Here is a 20,017-nt window from a genome sequence, read left to right as displayed (position 1 = left end):
GACTTAGGCAACTAATTTTACGTAAATTTTTTTTCAGTCAAATTTTTTTTTTTTTTTTTTTTTTAGGATTGTAAAATTTAAAACAAACAAAAATAATAAATAAATAAAATAAGCAATCAATAACAACGATCATGACATGCACAAATTGCACAAGTGAGATACAGAGTAACAAGCAAAAAAATAGGAAAGAGAAGATTCTTACAATTTATTTATGTTTTTTGTTTTTTTTTATATGACTGAAGATTTCAGTGAATAGGACACATTTCACCATAATAACGTAAAAACACACAATTCCAGCTATCGGTTTACAAAAATATCGAGTTTACTGCCCGTTTATAATTAGATGCACGAACAGAAAAGCCCAGTAACCCAGAAGTTGCAAATTGTTTAATGGCAGTGACCGCCAGAAATGTGCTTTAGTAAAATGTGAGTTGGAGTTAGCTGATAATAGTGTGTTTCCCCCTTAATCCTGTGGAAGTTCTTTTCAGAAAATTTCATTTTGACCGTTATCATGGTACCGACTAAGAGAATAAGTGACAACGCTATTACTAAATTTATCAACAAAATTAAAGCGATCGATTTGGATCAGAAAATTAAACTAATAAGGATGTATGAAAATTATCAAACATTAACAAGTATCGCGAGGAATTCAGATTGCCAATAATAATATAGTAGCAATATGTTCTTAGTCATTCCCAAGCTACGTAAAACTCGACAAAGTAAGAAGTCCTGGAACATATCTCTTGTGTATATTGGGAACTTTTGTATTTTTGGATTAACCAGGAAATCGATTATCCGGGATTTGTTTTTTACCTTCTATCCTGGAAAATCGAAAGTCTACTGTACTTTGTTTATTTTATATAATTTATATTCTTGCTAGAGAGAGAGAGAGATATTAGCGTTAGCATTATTAGAGGCATATGATGCAAGAAAGCAAGCTTATGCAGCATCAGCCAAAAAAAAAAAACCCCACTCCCATTTCACCCCGCCGTTCGTTCGAAATACCTGTCCAGCTGAGCCTTAAATTTATTTAGGCTATCAACTTCCACAACAAGGGATGGAAGTCGTCTGTTCCACCAACCAACTACTTGCTGGCTAAAGGCAAATTTCCGCACATCTATCCTACCTCTGTCTTTCCTGAATTTCAATTTATGCCCTCTCAGGTGATTATTCTGAGCAAGAGGAAGAATCCCATCGGCATTGAGCATGCTCAAACCATTCAAGGCTTTATACACCTCTATCAGATCACCTCGCCAGTGCTTAGTCTCCAGACACTGTAATTTGCAAAACTTAAGCCTTTCTTCGTAAGAGCAACCCTTTGTTCCATTCACTAATCTTGTTGCCCTTCTCTGTACTCGTTCCAGCAGCTCTACATCCTTCTTAAAATGAGGCCTCAGGAATTCTTAAAATGAGGCCTTATACAAGGGAATAATCACCTCCTTATACCTGCTAGAAAAGTTCCGGTATATCATTGACAAGACACTATGAGCTACTCTTGCAGCCCATCTGAAATACTCAAAGAACTTCATATCTGCTTGCACAATTACCCCCAGGTCCTTTTCATTCTCTACCACTGTCAGTGTAGTACCACAGAGTTGATATGTTGCTCTGGGGTTACTGTTTCCCATATGTAGTACTTTACATTTGTCAATGTTAAACTTCATTTGCCGCCTCTCAGCCCATCTGCTCAACCTTTCCAGATCCTGTTGCAGCAGCAGAGCATTAGTAGTGTCCTTAACAACCCTGCCAACTTTTTTTTTTATCCCCTCAAAACTTGGACATTAAGCTTGATATACCATCATCAGTATCATTTATAAATACAGAAAACAATAATGGACTCAACACTGAACCCTGAGGAACTCCACTGATAACATTAGTCCACGACGAGCAGTGTCCATTGATTACCACTCTCTGTCTTCTCCCCCTCAGCCACCCCTTTATCCATAGCAGCAATTTGCCTCCAATGCCACGCTGCTCCAATTTGTGCAGCAGTCTTCCATGTGCAACAGTATCAAAAGCTTTTCTAAGATCCAAATATACAGGGTGTCTCAAATATATTGGTACAAATGTTTAGGGGAGGTAGGTAACGTCTAAAGGAACGCGAATCGCATAGGAACCCATAACCGGAAATGTCACGGGACAGTAGTAGCAGAGGCACATGAAACAGAAATGACACAAGACAGTAATTAGTGGCAAACATTTATTTGACATAATATTAATAATGGAGTACGAGATGGATGCATTTCATGATGTTACAACAAATGCTCGAAGGCTCCACCATGAAGCGCGATGCATGCATGACACCGACGCAGCATGGATTGGTGGACACGGTCGACCACACCTGGAGTTTCTTTGACAATAGCAGCGGTGCAGACGAGTGTCGCCACGAGATCCATTTCCGTCTCCACAGGCGATTCATGCATGATAGATTTGAGGGCTCCCACAGAAAGAAATCAAGGCTTGATAAATCAGGTGAGCGTGGGGACCAGGCAACGGGTCCACCACGGCCAATACATCGACGCCCAAAACGCCTGTTCAAATGGTCACGAACACACCTTCCATAACGGGTAGGCACTCCATGTTGAAACCAAATGTTGCGTCTCACATTTTCTGGAACATCGTCAAGTAACCCTGGTAGAACTTGTTCAAGAAAGATGCGATATTTAGCGGAGTTCATACGGGATGGTAACAGGTATGGACCGACTAAGCAGTCACCGACCATACCTGCCGACAAATTTGTTGCCCGGTGATGTTGTGCCGTATGGAGGCGCACACCGTGTGGGTTGTCGCGAGCCCTCACATGAGCATTGTGCTGATTGAATAAGCCTTCCTGAGTGAAATAAGCCTCATCCGTGACCAAAACATAGGCAGGAAAATTCAAGTCTTGAACATTTTCTTGGCGAAACCACTGCGCAAAAGCCAGACGTGCAGGATGATCTTTGGGGAGCAGTAACTGAACCCTTTGGAGATGACAGGGGTGTAAGGAATCGTCGTGCCAGACACACTGTACACTGCAACGAGACACTCCTAAGGCAGAGGCAACGGCACGTGTGCTGGTAGTAGGATTATTCTGGACGACATTCAACACACTTTCTTCCATGATGGGAGTTCGCGTCCAACGTGGTTTGTCCCCACTACTCCCGTTACCTCTAAATGACCCATAATCACACAAATTTTGATGCACACGCGCAAACAAATGGTGGTCCGGTACATGTCTGTCTGGGAAGCATTCTCCATAAATTCATTGAGCGGCTTGTCCATTGCCCTCTGCTAATCCATACACTAGGTACATGTCTACCAGCTCACAGTTCGTATGTTGATGCATGCTCTTCGTGCGGCGACTACTGCTTGAATGAGTAAACCAGAAATTTTCCCCCTCGTGAACTGATGAACAGCGCCGTGTACTGACTTACGGTAACGTTTCCGGTTATGGGTTCCTATGCAATTCACATTCCTTTAGATGTTACCTACCTCCCCTAAACGTTTGTACCAATATTTTTGAGACACCCTGTATAATATCAAAGTTATTCCCTGCATCCAGTTCTTTTGTGACTGCATCATAGTATCCAATAAAATTGGTCAGGCAAGACTTCCCCTTAACAAAACCATGCTGTGTCCGAGCTATAACTGAAGTCTTGTCTAGATGATCCTGCAGTGCTTCTTTAACCAGCGCCTCCATTAATTTTCCTGGAACAGAAGTTAAATTCACAGGTCTATAATTACTTGTGTCAGCCTTTGATCCTCCTTTGTGAATTGGGGTCACATTTGCACATCTCCAGTTTATGGGTACATCCGCTGAGTCCAAAGAAGCTCTCATAATTATGGCTAAGGGTTTGCTTACTTCCTTTGCTGCCTCCTTTAATATAACTGGATAGATCCCATCCGCCCCGGGTGCCTTTTTTATGGTTATCCTCAATAATTTCTCCTCCACTTTCCTCTCGGTTATTACAAAATCATCTAGCCCACTGCCAGAGTTTACTTCACTTCTGGCATTCCCCTTCCTGAATAACTTCTCATGTGTGAATATAGATGCAAAATACTTGTTTAGTTTGTTAGCCACCCGAGCAGGATCCTCAACTGTTGAACCATCAATATCCAGTGGAACAATCTGATTCATCCCTTTCCTTCTAGAGTTTATATAGGTAAAGGGCGCCTCCGTAGCCAGGTGGGAAGGAGCAATAGTGCGTATCACATGCTTCTTGATTAGACCAGGGTTCGAGCCCGTCACCACCAAATACGGAAGATGCAGAAAGGTCAGGGAATGACCACTGCATATCCCGGAGCAATATGGCCTTAGTTGCTAATGGCCCTAAAAAAAAAACCAAAACAACAACAAAAAAAAAAAAAAAAAAAAAATAGGTAAAGAACTCTTTTCTGTTTTTCTTTGCATCCTTTGCCAAGGAATTCTTATAATCTGCCTTTGTCTGCCTAATCTCCTTTGTGACTTGGTTACAGACCAGCTTATATCTATCATAGGCTTCCATGTCACCCATTAATTTATATGTATTCCATGCATTTTTCTTCTCTGCCATATGTCTCATTAGTTCATCTGACATCCATTTAAGTATGGTATTGATGTCTTGAGATATCATTTGGTGCTCTGTATAATATAGGCAGAACAGAGTGACATTTCCTTCTTTTTTATGTTATAAAATTTGGTATATTTTGGCTTCATAACTGAGCAAAAACTGTTGTTTTTAATTATGCTATGTGAGCCAGTGACCAGCTTTGAAACAGAAAATGCTTAATGTCCGTCATCTGAAAGAATGTTTGTTTAGAGTTGCAAAATTTTACTGTGTGTGTTTGTGTGTGTGTGTGTACGCATGTGCACAAGGCAATAATGTATACTACAATGAAACTAAAAGATTTTAGTAGTTAACACGATTTTTACCTCCAAGAATTTAAATGCTGTTTATAACCAGTTTGTATGCATTGATTTCGAAAATCACCAGGATAGTTTCATATCACGTCACAGTTATTAAATATAGAAGGAGTTATGTTTTACCAAAATATGCCAGTTTCACCTAATCTGGCCAGTAATGTATGACTCTTAATTTTAGCAATCGATTCTGGCCTCTGTTTTCTTATGATAAACATAGACTACTATCATAATGCCATAATACAGGTGGGAAGATAAAAGGTACCCCTCCTAGATTTAGGCCACTTGCCCATGAGATTCGTACCTAAACATAAAATAAAATAAAAAAACATGTTTAAAACATAAAGCAGTTGAACGATCCAAACAAACGAACAAACAAAAGAAAATGTGCGTAACAAAAAACTATATTCGAGGGCTAACTAAGAAAATATTCGAATCCGGTTTTAGAAGCTCGGTTTCGGTTTTAACAACTCAATATGAAAACCGATTTAACCGGTTTTATAAAACCGGTTTACAAGCCCTAGTCATGATGTCACATAGATATAAGCAGTACAGAATTCCAATTTGGGAAATACAACGTGTAGAGAAAGAATAGACAGGGTGGGGAGGGGTTATGCTGTTAGTTAAGAAACAAAATCTAAGGAAGCACATCCAGTTGACATGAGTGGACAGTGCAATATTCAGTCTGGTTGGTGTGACATGAATACTGGGAAAGGGAAAATGAGAGTAGGAGTGCATTATAGGCCTAATGACTGATGAGTACAATGAACAGTTGTGCAGAGAAATAGAGTGCGCCAGTAATTCAGAGTCTCGTAATGGGGGATTTTAACTTTCCAGATATTGACTGGAACTTGTGGGTTGGTGACTTGCATGCTAGCAAAACTTTTGCAGATTTATTGGAGGATTGTTTTCTACAGCAACATGTATGAGCAGTGATTATTCCTGCATTAAGAATTTGCATATAAAGGTACCATAGTGATCACAGTGTACTTATGTGGGATTTACTTAAAGATGTAACTACCATCAAGGGTAAAGGGAAGGGTTTTTGTTTTTGTAAAGGTGACTACAATGGTCTCAGACAGTTTTTAACTTCTGTATGGTGGGATCATCTGATGATGTTACCGTTACCAATGGTGAATTCGAAATGAGTAGCTTTCATGGACTTAATCTTGGAGGCTACTAGGTTCAGGCCGCCGACCGGGCTAGCCGGGTGGGTAAAGTACCTGCCAGGCAACCCGAGGCGGGTTCGAATCCCGCCTCGGGCTTGGATCAAAGTACTGCAAAAACCTTGGGAGGTGCATTATGGCCACAGAAGCCGATGCGCCAACAATTACCAAAAAAAAAAAAAAAAAAAAGGTTCAGGCCTAAATGCATGTCGGATGAATTAATGAGGCTTGTGGCAGAGAAGAAAAATGCATGGAATGCATATAAATTATCAGGCAACACAGAAGTCTATGGCAGATATAAGCTAGTCTGTAATAAAGTCACTAAGGAGGTTAGACAGGCAAAGGCAGATTATGAGAAATCTTTGGCAAAGGATGCAAAGAAGAAAAAAAAATAGTGTTCTTTACTTATGTAAACCCCTAGAAGGAAGGGGATAAATCAGATTGGTCCACTTAACATAGATGCTTTGACTGTTGATGATCCTGCTCAAGTAGCTGATAAACTGAATGAGTATTTTGCGTCAACATTCACAGACGAGGAGTTATTCAAGGAGGGGAATGCAGAAGTTTATCAAACTCCAACAGGGAGCTAAGTGATTTTGTAATAACTGAGTGCAAAATGGAGGAGAAATTTTTGATGTTAAATATAAAAAAGGCACCTGGGGTGGATGGAATCTATCCAGTTATATTGAAGGAGGCAGTGAGGGAAATTAGCAAACACTAAGCCATAATTATGAGAGCATCCTTAGATTCAGGGGAGGTCCCAATGGATTGGAGATGTGCAAATATATCCCCAATTCACAAAGGGGGTTAAAAAGGTGACACAAATAATTATAGACCTTTTAGTTTAACTTCTATTCCGAGTAAAATAATGGAATCACTGGTTAAAGAAGTGATACGGGATCACCTAAACAAGACTGCAGTAATAGTTCAGTCAGAGCATGGATTTGTTAAGGGGGAAGTCTGATCTGATTTGATTGGAAACTACGATGTGGTCACAAAGGAACTGGAAGCTAAAAATAATTTTAGCATTAGCATTAGTAGAGGCATTTGATGCAAGAAAGCAAGCTTATGCAGCATCAGCCAAAAAAAAAAAAAAAAAAAACCCACTTCCACTTCACCCCTCTGTTCGTTCAAAATACCTGTCCAGCTGAGCCTTAAACTTATTTAGGCTATCAACCTCCACCACAAGGGATGGCAGTCTGTTCCACCAACCAACCACCCGCTGGCTAAAGGCAAATTTCCGCACGTCTATCCTACATCTGTCTTTCCTCAATTTGAATTTATTCCCTCTCAGGTGATTATTCTGAGCAAGAGGAAGAATCCCATCAGCATTGAGCATGCTCAAACCATTTAAGGCTTTATACACCTCTATCAGATCACCTCGCTGGTGCCTAGTCTCCAGACACTGTAATTTGCAAAACTTAAGCCTTTCTTCATAAGAGCACCCCTTTGTTCCATTCACTAATCTTGTTGCCCTTCTCTGTACTCGTTCCAGCAGCTCTACATCCTTCTTGAAATGAGGCCTCCAGACCTGTATACAGTACTCTAGGTGTGGCCTGACCATTGCCTTATACAATGGAATAATCACCTCCTTATCCCTGCTGGAAAAATTCCTGTATATCATTGACAATACTCCATGAGCTACTCTTGCAGCCCGTCTGCACTGCTCAGAGAACTTCATATCTGCCTGCACTGTCACCCCCAAGTCCCTTTCATTCTCTACCACTGTCAGTGTAGTACCACAGAGTTGATACGTTGCTCTGGGGTTGCTGTTTCCCATGTGTAGTACTTTACATTTGTCAATGTTAAACTTCATTTGCCACCTCTCAGCCCATCTGCTCAACCTTTCCAGATCCTGTTGCAGCAGCATAGTGTCAGTAGTGTCCTTGACAACCCTGCCAACCTTTGTATCATCTGCAAACTTGGACATTAAGCATGATATACCATCATCAATATCATTTATAAATACAGAAAACAATAATGGACCCAACACTGAGGCCTGAGGGACTCCACTAATAACATTAGTCCACGATGAGCAGTGTCCATTGATTACCACTCTTTGTCTTCTCCCCCTCAACCACCCCTTTATCCATAGCAGCAATTTGCCTCCAATGTCACACTGCTCCAATTTGTGTAGCAGTCTTCCATGTGCAACAGTATCAAAAGCCTTTCTAAGATCCAAGTATATAATATCAAAGTTATTCCCTGCATCCAGTTCTTTTGTGACTGCATCATAGTATCCAATCAAGTTGGTCAGGCAAGACTTCCCCTTAACAAAACCATGCTGTGTCTGAGCTATAACTGAAGTCTTGTCTAAATGATCCTGCAGTGCTTCTTTAACCAGTGCCTCCATTAATTTTCCTGGAACAGAAGTTAAGCTCACAGGTCTATAATTACTTGTGTCAGCCTTTGATCCTCCTTTGTGAATTGGGGTCACATTTGCACATTTCCAGTCTATGGGTACTTCCCCTGAGTCCAAGGAAGCTCTCATAATTATGGCTAAGGGTTTGCTTACTTCCTTTGCTGCCTCCTTTAATATAACTGGATAGATCCCATCCACCCCGGGTGCCTTTCTTGTGTTTATCTTCAACAGTTTCTCCTCCACTTTACTCCCAGTTATTTCGAGATTCTGTAGCTTACTGCTAGAGTTGTATACACCTCTGGCATTCCCCTTGCTGAATAACTCCTCATGTGTGAATGTCGATGCAAAATATTCATTTAGTTTGTTAGCTACCTGAGCAGGATCATCAACAGTTGACCATCAATCTCAAGTGGACCAATCTGATTCATCCCCTTCCTTCTAGAGTTTACATAAGTAAAGAACTCTTTGCTGTTTTTCTTTGCATCCCTTGCCAAGGATTTCTCATAATCTGCCTTCGCCTGCCTAACCTCCTTTGTAACTTGGTTGCATATCAACTTGTATCTATCATAGGCGTCTGTGTCATGTGTTAATTTTTAAGTATCCCATGCATTTTTCTTCTCTGCCATATGCCTCATTAGTTCATCTGACATCCATTTTGGCCTAAACCTTGAACAATATTTCTTAGTTGGTATGTAAAGCCTAGTAGCTTCCAAGATAAGTTCTTTGAATGCTTCCCATTTTGAATTTGCTGTTGGTAACATCATCAGTTGGTCCCACTGTATAGAATTTAAATACTGTCTCAGTCCATCGTAGTCGCCTTTACGGAAGCAATAAACCTTCCCTTTACCCCTAATGGTAGTTACCTCTTTCAGTAAATCCCACTTCAGCACACTGTGATCACTGCCACCTAGTGGTTCATTTATCTGCAGATTCTTAATGCATGAAGAATCACTGCTGATAATCAAATCAAGAGTATTACTCCCTCTAGTTGCCTCCCGAACATGCTGATGTAGAAAACAATCATCCAATAAATCCACAAAAGCCCTGCTAGTGTGTGAGTAACCAGCCCCCAAATTCCAGTCAATATCTGGGAAATTAAAATCTCCCATTATAAGACTCTCTGATTTACTGGCCCACTCTATTTCCCTGTACAGTTCCTTATTATACTCATCAGAGTCATTAGGCCTATAGCACACTCCTACTCTCAATTTTGATCTCCCAATGCTTATGTCACACCAAACTGACTCAACACTGCACTGTCCAGCGATGTCGACTGGCTTCACTTCCTTGGTTTTTATGTGTTTCTTAACTAATAGCATAACCCCTCTCCCCTTCCTATCCTGTCTATCCTTTCTGTAGACGTTGTACTCCCCAAATTCCAGTTCTGCATTCCTTATATCTGTGTGACACCACGTCTCTGATATCCCAACAATATCTGCCTTTGATGTTTTGAGCAATACCTCAAATTCATCAAATTTATTTACTAAACTCCTAGCATTGGTGTACACGCAAGTATACCTGCACCTGTTTCTATTCTTAGCTACCCTAACACAACCCATGTGTTTACTTGTACCGCAATGGCTCCCAGCAGTTTCTGAAATACCATGAATCTTGTTTTTCAGGCTTCTGCTCATTCTAATAGAAGCAGTGCAAGAATCTCTTTCACCTCTGCCAGTGGCTACTGTCAATCTATTGGTCTTTGTCTCCCCCCAAGCTAGCAGTTTTCCGACCCACCTAACACTGCCTCGATAGCATCAGCAAATATTCTTGCACCCTTTCTATTTAAGTGTATCCCATCCCTGTAGAAGCAATCTCTCCTGTTAACAAGTACAGTCCAGGCTGAAAAAAATTCTACCCCTTGAGCCTTGCACAATCTTTCCAGGGCCGAATTGATCGACAAGGCTCTCATCATATACTCCCTCCTATTGTGTCTGGGCAGAATTGCAGACACTTTCAAATTCAACCCTAATTCTTGGCTTTTGTTCATATTATATACTTGAATTTCAGGAAAGCTTTTGATATTGTTGCACATGGAAGACTGCTTTACAGTTTGGATTGTTATGGCATTAAGTGCAAGTTGCTGCAATGGATAAATGGATGGTTGAGTTGGAGATGGCAGAGAGCGGTTATAAATGGACACTGCTCTACTTGGACTAATGTTATTAGTGGAGTACCTGAGGGTTCAATGCTGGGCCCATTGTTGTTTTCTGTATTTATCAATGATATCAATGAAGGTATATCAGGCTTAATGTCTAAGTTTGCAGATGACTCAAAGGTTGGCAGGTTTGTTGATGCTAAAGACAGTATGGTATTGAAATAGGATCTAGAAAAGTTAAGCAGATGGGCTGAGAAGTGGCAACTGAGGTTTAACGTTGACAAATGCAAGTACTGCATATGGGTAGCAGTAACCCAAGAGAAACATATCAACTGTGTAATATTACACTCAGGGAGATGGAGAATGAAAAAAACTTGGGGGTAATTGTGCAGTCAGATGTGAAGTTCTCTGAGCAGTGAAGACGGGCTGCCTGAGCATGTCATGGAGTTTTGTTTAATGATATAATAATTTTGCTAGCAGAAACAAGGAGGTGATTATCCCTTTATATAAGGCAATGGTCAGGCCACGCCTTGAGTACTGCGTACAGGTCTGGAGGCCTGATTTTAGGAAGGATGTAGAGCTGTCAGAACAAGTACAGCGAAGGGTGACCAGATTGGCGAGAGGAACAAAGGGGTGCACTTATGAAGAAAGTCTTTAAGTTCTGCAAGTTGCAGCATCTGGACACTAGGCACCTGCACGGTGATCTGATTGAGGTGTACAAGGCCTTGAATGGTTTGAGCAGGCTCAATGCTGATGATTATACTTCTGCTTGCTCAGACTAAGAACCTGAGGGGACATAATTCAAATTGAGGAAAGACAGCTGTAGAATAGAAGTTCGGAAGTTTGCCTTTAGCCAGCACGTAGTTGATTGCTGAAAGAGACTTCCATCTGTTGTTGTGGAAGTTGATAGCTCAGATAAATTTAAGGCTGATCTAGACAAGCATTTTGAGCGATCGGATGGGTATAATGGGAAGGTTTTTTTTTTTTTTTTTGTCTGATGCTGTATAAGCTTCCTTTCGTGCATCATATGCCTCAACTAATGCTGATGCTTGCTTTCTTGCATCATATGCCTCAACTAATGCTTGGTTTCAAATTGACAAGTGTCTGTATGCCACCATGGTAAACTCTGTCTTTCAGGTATACTCATAGCCAGAAATCACAGGGATTGAGATCTGTAATCAGGCTGGCCAGAACTGCGAAAAGTTTCTAGAAATGATGCGATCATTTTAGAATGTTGAAGTTCCTTCACTTGTTGACCAATGTGGGGAGGCGCACCATCTTGCATGAACACTATGGTCTCTAAGCATTACCTTTCTTGCAGTGTGGGAATAATGTGATCTCTTAGAACAGTGCTGTACCGTGTACTAGTTACCATATACCTTATGGGACCATGAGGTGTAAAACACTTCAAAGAAAAATGGTACTATTATAAACTCTGCTGTGAATCACACCATACTGTAACGTATGGACTTTGTAGTGGTCTTTCATGCACAGCAGATGGACGAGATTCCCCATATATTCGGCAGTTTTGTGCATTTACAGCCCCATTAAGAGCAAAATGTGCCTCATCAGACCACAAGATCATTCGAGGCCATCTATTGTCAGATTCCAACGAGCCAGAAATCATGGAGCAAAGTCTATTCATTGTTGCTGATCACAAGGCTTTAGTTCTTGCACTACGTAAATCTTGTACGGGAACCAGCATAAAATTATTCGACTCACATTATATATAGTAGACCAAGGAAGGTTTGAATCTCTTAACACACCTCTGGCGCTACTGATTGGTAACTTTTCGCATTCTGACCTTATCCTCAGCTTCATCCACCACCTGATGGTGAATGAAGCCGCATGTTCGAGAGGCAACCAGAGAGGGTAATACTCTTGATCTAATTATTTGCAGATAAAGGGACCACTATGTGGCATTGATCACAGTGTACTGATGTGGGATTTACTTAAAGATATAATTACCATCAGGGGTAAAGGAAAGGGTTTTTGCTTCTGTAAAGGTGACTACAGTGGTCTCAGACAGTTTTTAAATTCTGTACAACTGGGGGATCAACTGATGATGATGTTACCAACAGCAAATTATAAATGGGAACTATTCAAGGAATTAATCATGGAAGCTACTGAAAGTTTCATTCCTATTAAGAAATATTGTTCAAGGTTTAAGCCTAACTGGTTTTCAAATGAACTAATGAGACTCGTGGCAGAGAAGAAAAATGTATGGGATGCATATAAATTATCAGGTGACTCAGAAGCCTATGGCAGATATAAGCTAGTCTGTAATCAAGTCACAAAGGAGGTTAGGCAGGCAAATGCAGATTACGAGAAATCTTTGGCAAAGTATGCTAAGAAAAACAGCACGGATTTCTTTACTTATATAAACTCTAAAATGAAGGGGATGAATCTAATTGGTCCACTTGATATCGATGGTTCAACTGTTGATGATCCTGCTCAGATAGCAAACAAACTGAATGAGTATTTTGCATCTACATTCACACATGAGGAGTTATTAAGGATTGAAAATGCCAGAAGGTTATCAAATTCCGGGTAAAATAATAGAATCACTGGTTAAAGGCAGTGCAGGATCATTGCAGGATCATCCAGACAAGACTGCAGCAATAATTCAGACTCAGAATGGGTTTGTTAAGGGAATGTCTTGTCAGACAAATTTGATTGGATATTATGATCTGGTTACAAACGACTGGATTCAAAAAATAATTTTGATATCATGTACTTGGATTTCAGGAAAGCTTTTCACACTGTTGTGCATAGAAGACTACTGTACAAATTGGAGCAGAATGATATTAAGGGTAAGTTGCTACAAGGATAAAAGGATGGTTGAGTGGGAGAAGACAGAGGGTGGTAATCAGTGGACGCTGCTGTTCGTGGACTAATATTATTAGTGGAGTCCCACAAGGTTCGGTGTTGGGTCCACTTTTGTTTTGTATATTTATCAGTGATATTGATGAAGGTATATGAGGCTTAATGTCGAAGTTTGCAGATGATACAAAGGTTTGCAGGGTTGTTAATGGCAGTGTGCTATGCAGCAGGATCTAGAAAATTTGGGAAGATGGGCTGAGAAGTTTAACATGACAAATGCAAAGTACTGAATATGGTTAGAAGTAACCCCAGAGGAACATACCAACTGTGTGGTACTACACTTAAGGCGGCAAAAAATGAAAATGACCTGGGAGTAATTGTGCAATTAGATATGAATTTTTCTGAGCAATGCAGACAGGCTGCCACGGCAGGTCATAGGGTTTTGTCAATGATATACAAGAATTTTACTAGCAGAGAAAATGAGGTGATTGTCCCTCTGTATAAGGCAATGGTCAGGCCATGGCTTAATTACTGCGTACAGGTCTGGAGGCCTCATTTTAGGAAGGATGTAGATTAGTTTGAGTGTGTACAGAGAAGAGCAACAAGATTGGTGAGGGGAATGAACTTAAGCCTCTCTTACCATAGAGGCTTAAGTTCTGCAAATTGCAGTTGCTGGAGACTAGGCACCTGCGAGGTGATCTAATTGAGGTGTGTAAGGCCTTGAATGGGTTGAGCATGCCGAATTCTGGTGAGATTCTTCCACTTGTTTAGATTACAAACCTAAGGGACATAAATTCAAATTGAGGAAAGACAGATGTAGAATAGATGTGCAGAAATTTGCCTTTAGCAAGCGAGTGGTTAATTGCTGGAACAAACTTCCATCTGTCGTTATGGAAATTGATAAGTTAAATAAATTTGAGGAACTGGATAAACATTTAGAGGGAATTGTTGTGTACTTTTTTTTTTTTTGGCTAATGCTGGATAAGCTTATATTCTTACTTTCTTGTATTACCTGACTGTACTACTAACTAACTCCCTGGTTGCTTCAAATTTCTGTATCACTTTTCAAAGCGGCATTGATGTCATAGGTCCTTTAAGTTTCCGATATTTTTGTAGTGATGTATTAGCGTTACTTTTATTCTGATAGAACAGTTTTAATAAAAGAGCACGTTCCCTTTTTGTAAGAGCCATAATGGTTATTGATGGTGGCATTGCCCGTTCTGTTGTGATCTGACAGAATGTCATTTGCATATGCAGCGTGTCTTGAAGTAAATGACAACTTTTACATATGTGCTGTGCTGTTTTTCAGTGGTGGCAGCAATCTGAATTATATTTTTCTTGTACAAATCGCTTCCTCATACCATAAATGACAAATCCACTGATTTTCATAGTGCTAACTCTAACCATTTTGACACTGTCTCCTGAATAGGGAAACTTATTTTTTAACCTCCCCATACTTTACAGTAGTGAATTTTTGCTATACTTCCTTTCAATTTAGTTATAAGAATGTTCGACTGTAGTTTGTTTTAGCAAGCTATTCATATGACGTGGAGACTGATTGAGTTTCATTATAGATGTATTTTAATTATATATACTCAGATTCACATAAAACTGTATCAGCTAAAACAACTACAATGAGAATAAAGACCATGATCACAGACAGCGGCAAGAGCATTATAAGTATAAATAAGGGTTGTGTACATGTGTGTGTGTGTGTGTGTGTGCGTGCGTGCGTGCGTGCGTGCGTGCGCATGCATTTGCACTTATTAATAGTTCAATAAAGAAACATTTTAGTTTTGATTTTTTGTATGAAGTTCCAATTTCTTTTTCTCATAGCTTGCTTCGACTGAAAGTAGACTGGCAGCAGCCGATGCTCAGTTATCACAGAAATCTAATGAAGCTGGTAATATTGTTTATAGATTTACACTTATTTATATACATATTATTGACTTATATAATAAATAACATCCATTTCTTTATTAAAATTATGTATAAATTCTGATCTGTGATCTGCATTCAAGTTAGGAATTTGAAGAGCAAAAATGGTTGCCTCCTTCACAACCATGGCAATGCACCTTGTCATACATCTCTCACCATCTGGCAGTTTTTTTTTACTACAAAAGCAATTCATCATGTTGCTCTCATGTTATTTGCCTGATTTGATTCAATCTTTTGACTTTTAGTTATTCCCAAAATTAAAACAGGATATGAAAGAAAAATGGTTTGGGACAATTCAAGAAATTGTATTAAACATGACAGACTTTAAAAGCATATGAGAATATAAATAAATAAAAAATAAAAAGTTTTTCAAATAAAGTTTGTTCATTGGCAGGTATGATTTTTCAAACATTTTTCATTGAGTGAAATAAGATTTTTGTGATGTTCACTCAACTTTTTGATTAAAACTTGTATTTTTTTTACTTGAAAAGTGGGATGAAGTTGAATCAGAACATTTTATTCAAATTTGGTCTTGCATCAAAAGAAATATGATAGATTTAAACAAAAAACTGACAAGGTATTTTAAAAAATAACATGAATGTGCAATGCTTTAATATAATTCAATATTTTCATTACGGTAATTAATGTTAGCTTACTATATCCCATATTTTTCAAACTTTATTATAGACCTTCCTTTACTGTCTGTTATCTGTTTATTTCTCATACTATCCATCATTCCTTGAGTCCTCTGCTCAGTAAATCAAGGTTCTACCATAAATCAAATTTAGTTTATCTTTTATAGGGCAGAAATATTTTAAATCTTTTGATAAGTGCAAATTTTGCTTAACATCTACAGCTTATTTAATATTGTAATAAAATCATTACTTGGTTGTAAAGTTCAGCATTAATGCCACGATAGCTGTGTATGCTCAACTGGGTGTCTGGCTCCTGGCTCTTTCTGGAAAGGCTGTAGAGTGTAGTACCACACAGTTGTACTAGTCTATTGAAACAACTGTCATATTGATGCCATATTGTAAATAAAGTAACTATTAGCATTAGTAGAGGTATGTGATGCAGGAAAGCAAGATTATGCAGCATCAGCCAAAAAAAAAAAAAAAACGTCCTCCCATTTCACCCCTCCATTCGTTCTAAATGCCTGTCCAGCTTAGTCAGGCGTCTCCATAGCCAGGTGGGAAGGAGCAGCAGTGCGTAGCTCACGCTTCTTGATTAGACCGGGGTTCGAGCCCTTCACCACCAAATACGGAGGATGTGGAAAGGTCAAGGGAATGACCACCGCATATTCCCGGAGCAATATGGCCTTAGTTGCTAATGCTCCTAAAAAACCAAAATAACATAACAACCAGCTTAGTCTTAAATTTATTTAGGCTATCAGCTTCCACAATAAAAGATGGAAGTCTGTTCCACCAATCTAGTACCCGCCAGCTAAAGGCAAATTTCTGCACATCTATTCTACAACTATCTTTCCTCACTTTCCTTAATATCTTTCCTCAGTCCTCCCTAAAATGAGGCCTCCAGACCTGTACACAGTACTCTAGGTGTGGCCTTACCATTGCCTTGTATACAGGACAATCACCTCCCTGTCCCTGCTAGAAAAATTCCTGTTTATCATTGACAGGACTCCATGACCTGCCCTGGCAGCCCATATGCACTGCTCAGCAAACTTCATATTTGACTGCACAATTACCCTCAGATCTTTTTCACTTTCCACTTCCCTGAGTGTAGTACCACACAGTTGGTGCTACTCTCTGTTGAAACAACTGTCATATTGATGGCCATATTGTAAATAAATAGCAATAATACTTCTTGACAGGAAAGATCTAATTATTTGTAGCATGATACTGAGATAATTCATTGTGGGAAATTGAGAGAGAGAGAGAGAGAGATCATAAAGTGCAAGGACTTTTCTCTAATTTATTTCCACAAGGGATGCTGTTAAAAAAAATGGATGTATGCCATGCTAATTAAACTGTAATTATCTGTTGTAAAACAAACTTTTCAGCTAAATGTACAAGCATTATCCCAAAAGTAATTCACACTGCACTCATGTTGCTGACTGATTGTTTGTGCCTATGTTACTGCCATTTATCAGGATAATAATTTGAAGTTTAACACAACATTAGTGTGCTTGAAACAGAGTTCCTGCATTGAATGCTTGTGTTGAAGCTTTTAAAAATGGATTGTGATATTGTTTCAAGTTAAATTACAGTTTCTGTTCAAAGATCTCATCAAAATTTAAACTTTGCATGGTTGAATGCTAGCAGAAAGTATGTGATGAGTGAAAAATAGATTGTAGCATGATTTCAATTGGTATCAAAGATTTTGTCTAGGTGAGGCCAGTGTTGAAGACAAGCAATGCTTGGATAGATTTAGAACATCTGTGGACATTGGCAGTCATCACGACCAGACGTATGATTTGTAAAGAAATAACCAGTGAATCTGGAATGCCAAATTCATCTGTTCATTGAATTTTAACCATGTTACAAAAACAAAAGAACACTGCCTGATGGGTCCTACATTTGCCATCAGATGAACAATGAGCAAAGCATAAAGAAATTTTAACACAGTTACTTGCATGTTACCAACAAGAAATGGGGTTTTTAAAATGCATTGTTGCCATTGATGAGACAAGGACATGTTACTTTAACCTGAACTGAAGTTGCAATCAGCTCAGTAGAAGCATTCACCTTTGCTATACTCTATATATTGCCAGCAACAATCAAAGACGAAACAAGTAGTCAACATGGCATATAGTTCAGAGGACATTATTGTCCTGATTATGTGCCACTTTGGAACAGCAGTAACTGGAGACTACTAAGCAACATTTTTTGTTAAAAATTACGCCCAAAAATTCATCAGAGTTCATTGTCATGGTGTATGAGCACACCATCTTCCACAGATATTGGAAGCTGATGTGCTTGTACTCCATGCAATGCAAGGTCTCATATAATGCAGTCTCTACACTTTGTTTTCAGTGATTACAAGTGGGAGGCACTACCTCAACCCCATTATATTCCTGATATGAGTCCTTGTGATTATGATCTGTTCCTCATGCTCAAGGAACTGTTGCATATACAAACATTTCTGTCTTTAGAAGAATTGAGTGCAATTGTCACTGAGTGAATCAGACAAATTAACTTCAGCAGACAGTTAAGCAGCATTCAAAAATTACCTGAATGTTGGGGAGCAGTCATAAGGTGTGAAGGGTACTATACTGAAAGTTTTTAATGTAAATTACTTTATAAAATAAATTAATTTTAAATTAACCACTTTTGTGCATTACTTTTTCGGGATAACCATTATATTATCTATTATAAAAATTGATCGGTTGCTATATTAATTTGTATATTGATTGGTATATTAATTGATTGGCAGCTCCCTTTTTAAATTTTTTAGATTACCAGGCTTCTAAAGGAAGGCCCTATACTCAAGAAATAAAGAATCTCAAGGATCAGTTGCTTGAAGCTCAAGGTGAAATAAAAGGTACTTATTTTTCATTTTTCTTCTCATTTTTGCACACTGAGATAACTTTGCATTAAAGAACACTCCTAATCTTGACCCTCTGTAGCATCTGTTGCTGCCACTGCTGCCAACTAGCACACTGTCTCCACATAAAGGAAGACCTTTGGCCTTATAGCATTTAGAGCTTTGGAGAGAAGTGGTGGGGGGGGGGGACAGAAGTGGGACCTAACTGAGTTCTATCAAGTGGAAGCCTGAGTTCTATCAGGCTACCAGTAGCCCGAGACTCCACAGACCATCCATGCATTGTTGACCAAATTGGCAAGAGGATTCAGCATGCCACTGTCCATCAACTAACAATGCAATACAACATGGAGGTGAAATGGCCCATTTCATCGTGGTTCATGCATTGGACACTAGCATGGTGGGGTTGTTGCAGCTGACAACCCACATGAATATCCCTGCTGTTAGCCTCTCACAAGAAAATGCACCCACAGTGGGCATGGTTGCAAATAATTAGATAATTAGATCTTTCCTGCAAAGCTATTTGGTGGTGGATGACTGGATATGTGTTGCTGGTCCAGTAAATTGCATTTCCAATTGCACCATGCAAACAGTTTCTAGGTGCCGCATTCTTGATATGAGATTCTTAAACTCTGCTATATAAAGTGCATTTCACAGGCTGGCAGGGCGAGAGTAATGGTCTTGGTCATGTTTGGATGGGAGGACCCTCCCCCTTTGCTCAATGCATCTCTCGCTCTGTGCTTCACCTGAGACTTGTACAGGTCGAATTCTGACCTGTACGAGTTTTCCTGAGCCATCATCACGAAATCTTTCACAATACTCCTTGTCACAGGGCTGTAGTGGTGTTGGACTAGTTCGATGAACATTGTAGTAAGTTCTCCATTCTCCCTTGGCTGCCAAACTTGCCCAATCCTGGCCAAATTGAATATTTATGGAATATCATAGAATGGACCATTCAGTACTAGCAAATGTTAGCAGCTGTGGTACATGGTAATTGGCATGAGCTACTATACCGATCGGTACCCTCAAGCACCTTGGAGAGGCTGTGCCTTACGTTATGCCAAAGTTGGTGCACCCATGTACTATGTGGGTATGTGTAATGCAAAACTGTGTATGTATATTCAGGAGAACTATTCATAAGACTAGTATAATGTTTCAATCGGATATTGCTCAGTTATCTTAATCAAAATACTTAAAATAAAAGCATTTCATGTCTATTTAGAATTTGTTTATTTGCGTGTTGTGTGTATTTA

The 20,017-nt window shown here is 39.4% G+C and overlaps 1 protein-coding gene across 2 annotated transcripts in view; it reads left to right on the top strand.

The window, feature by feature from the left end:
* The window catches only part of Mgtor (nuclear basket protein megator), a 676,213-nt gene that overhangs the window by 235,799 nt on the left and 420,397 nt on the right, over nucleotides 1-20,017 (top strand). For both annotated transcript variants that reach the window (XM_090385135.1, XM_090385134.1), the window contains exons 21-22: nucleotides 15,162-15,228; nucleotides 18,678-18,764. In XM_090385135.1, the coding sequence (XP_090241261.1) occupies nucleotides 15,162-15,228; nucleotides 18,678-18,764 (154 nt within the window). The remainder of the gene's footprint in view (nucleotides 1-15,161; nucleotides 15,229-18,677; nucleotides 18,765-20,017) is intronic.

This window comes from Mastigoproctus giganteus, chromosome 11, assembly GCF_048544385.1.
Source record: "Mastigoproctus giganteus isolate SK-2022 chromosome 11, ASM4854438v1, whole genome shotgun sequence".
In the NCBI taxonomy this organism is placed as follows: Eukaryota; Metazoa; Arthropoda; class Arachnida; order Uropygi; family Thelyphonidae; genus Mastigoproctus; species Mastigoproctus giganteus.
This window is presented reverse-complemented; position numbering and strand designations above follow the sequence as displayed.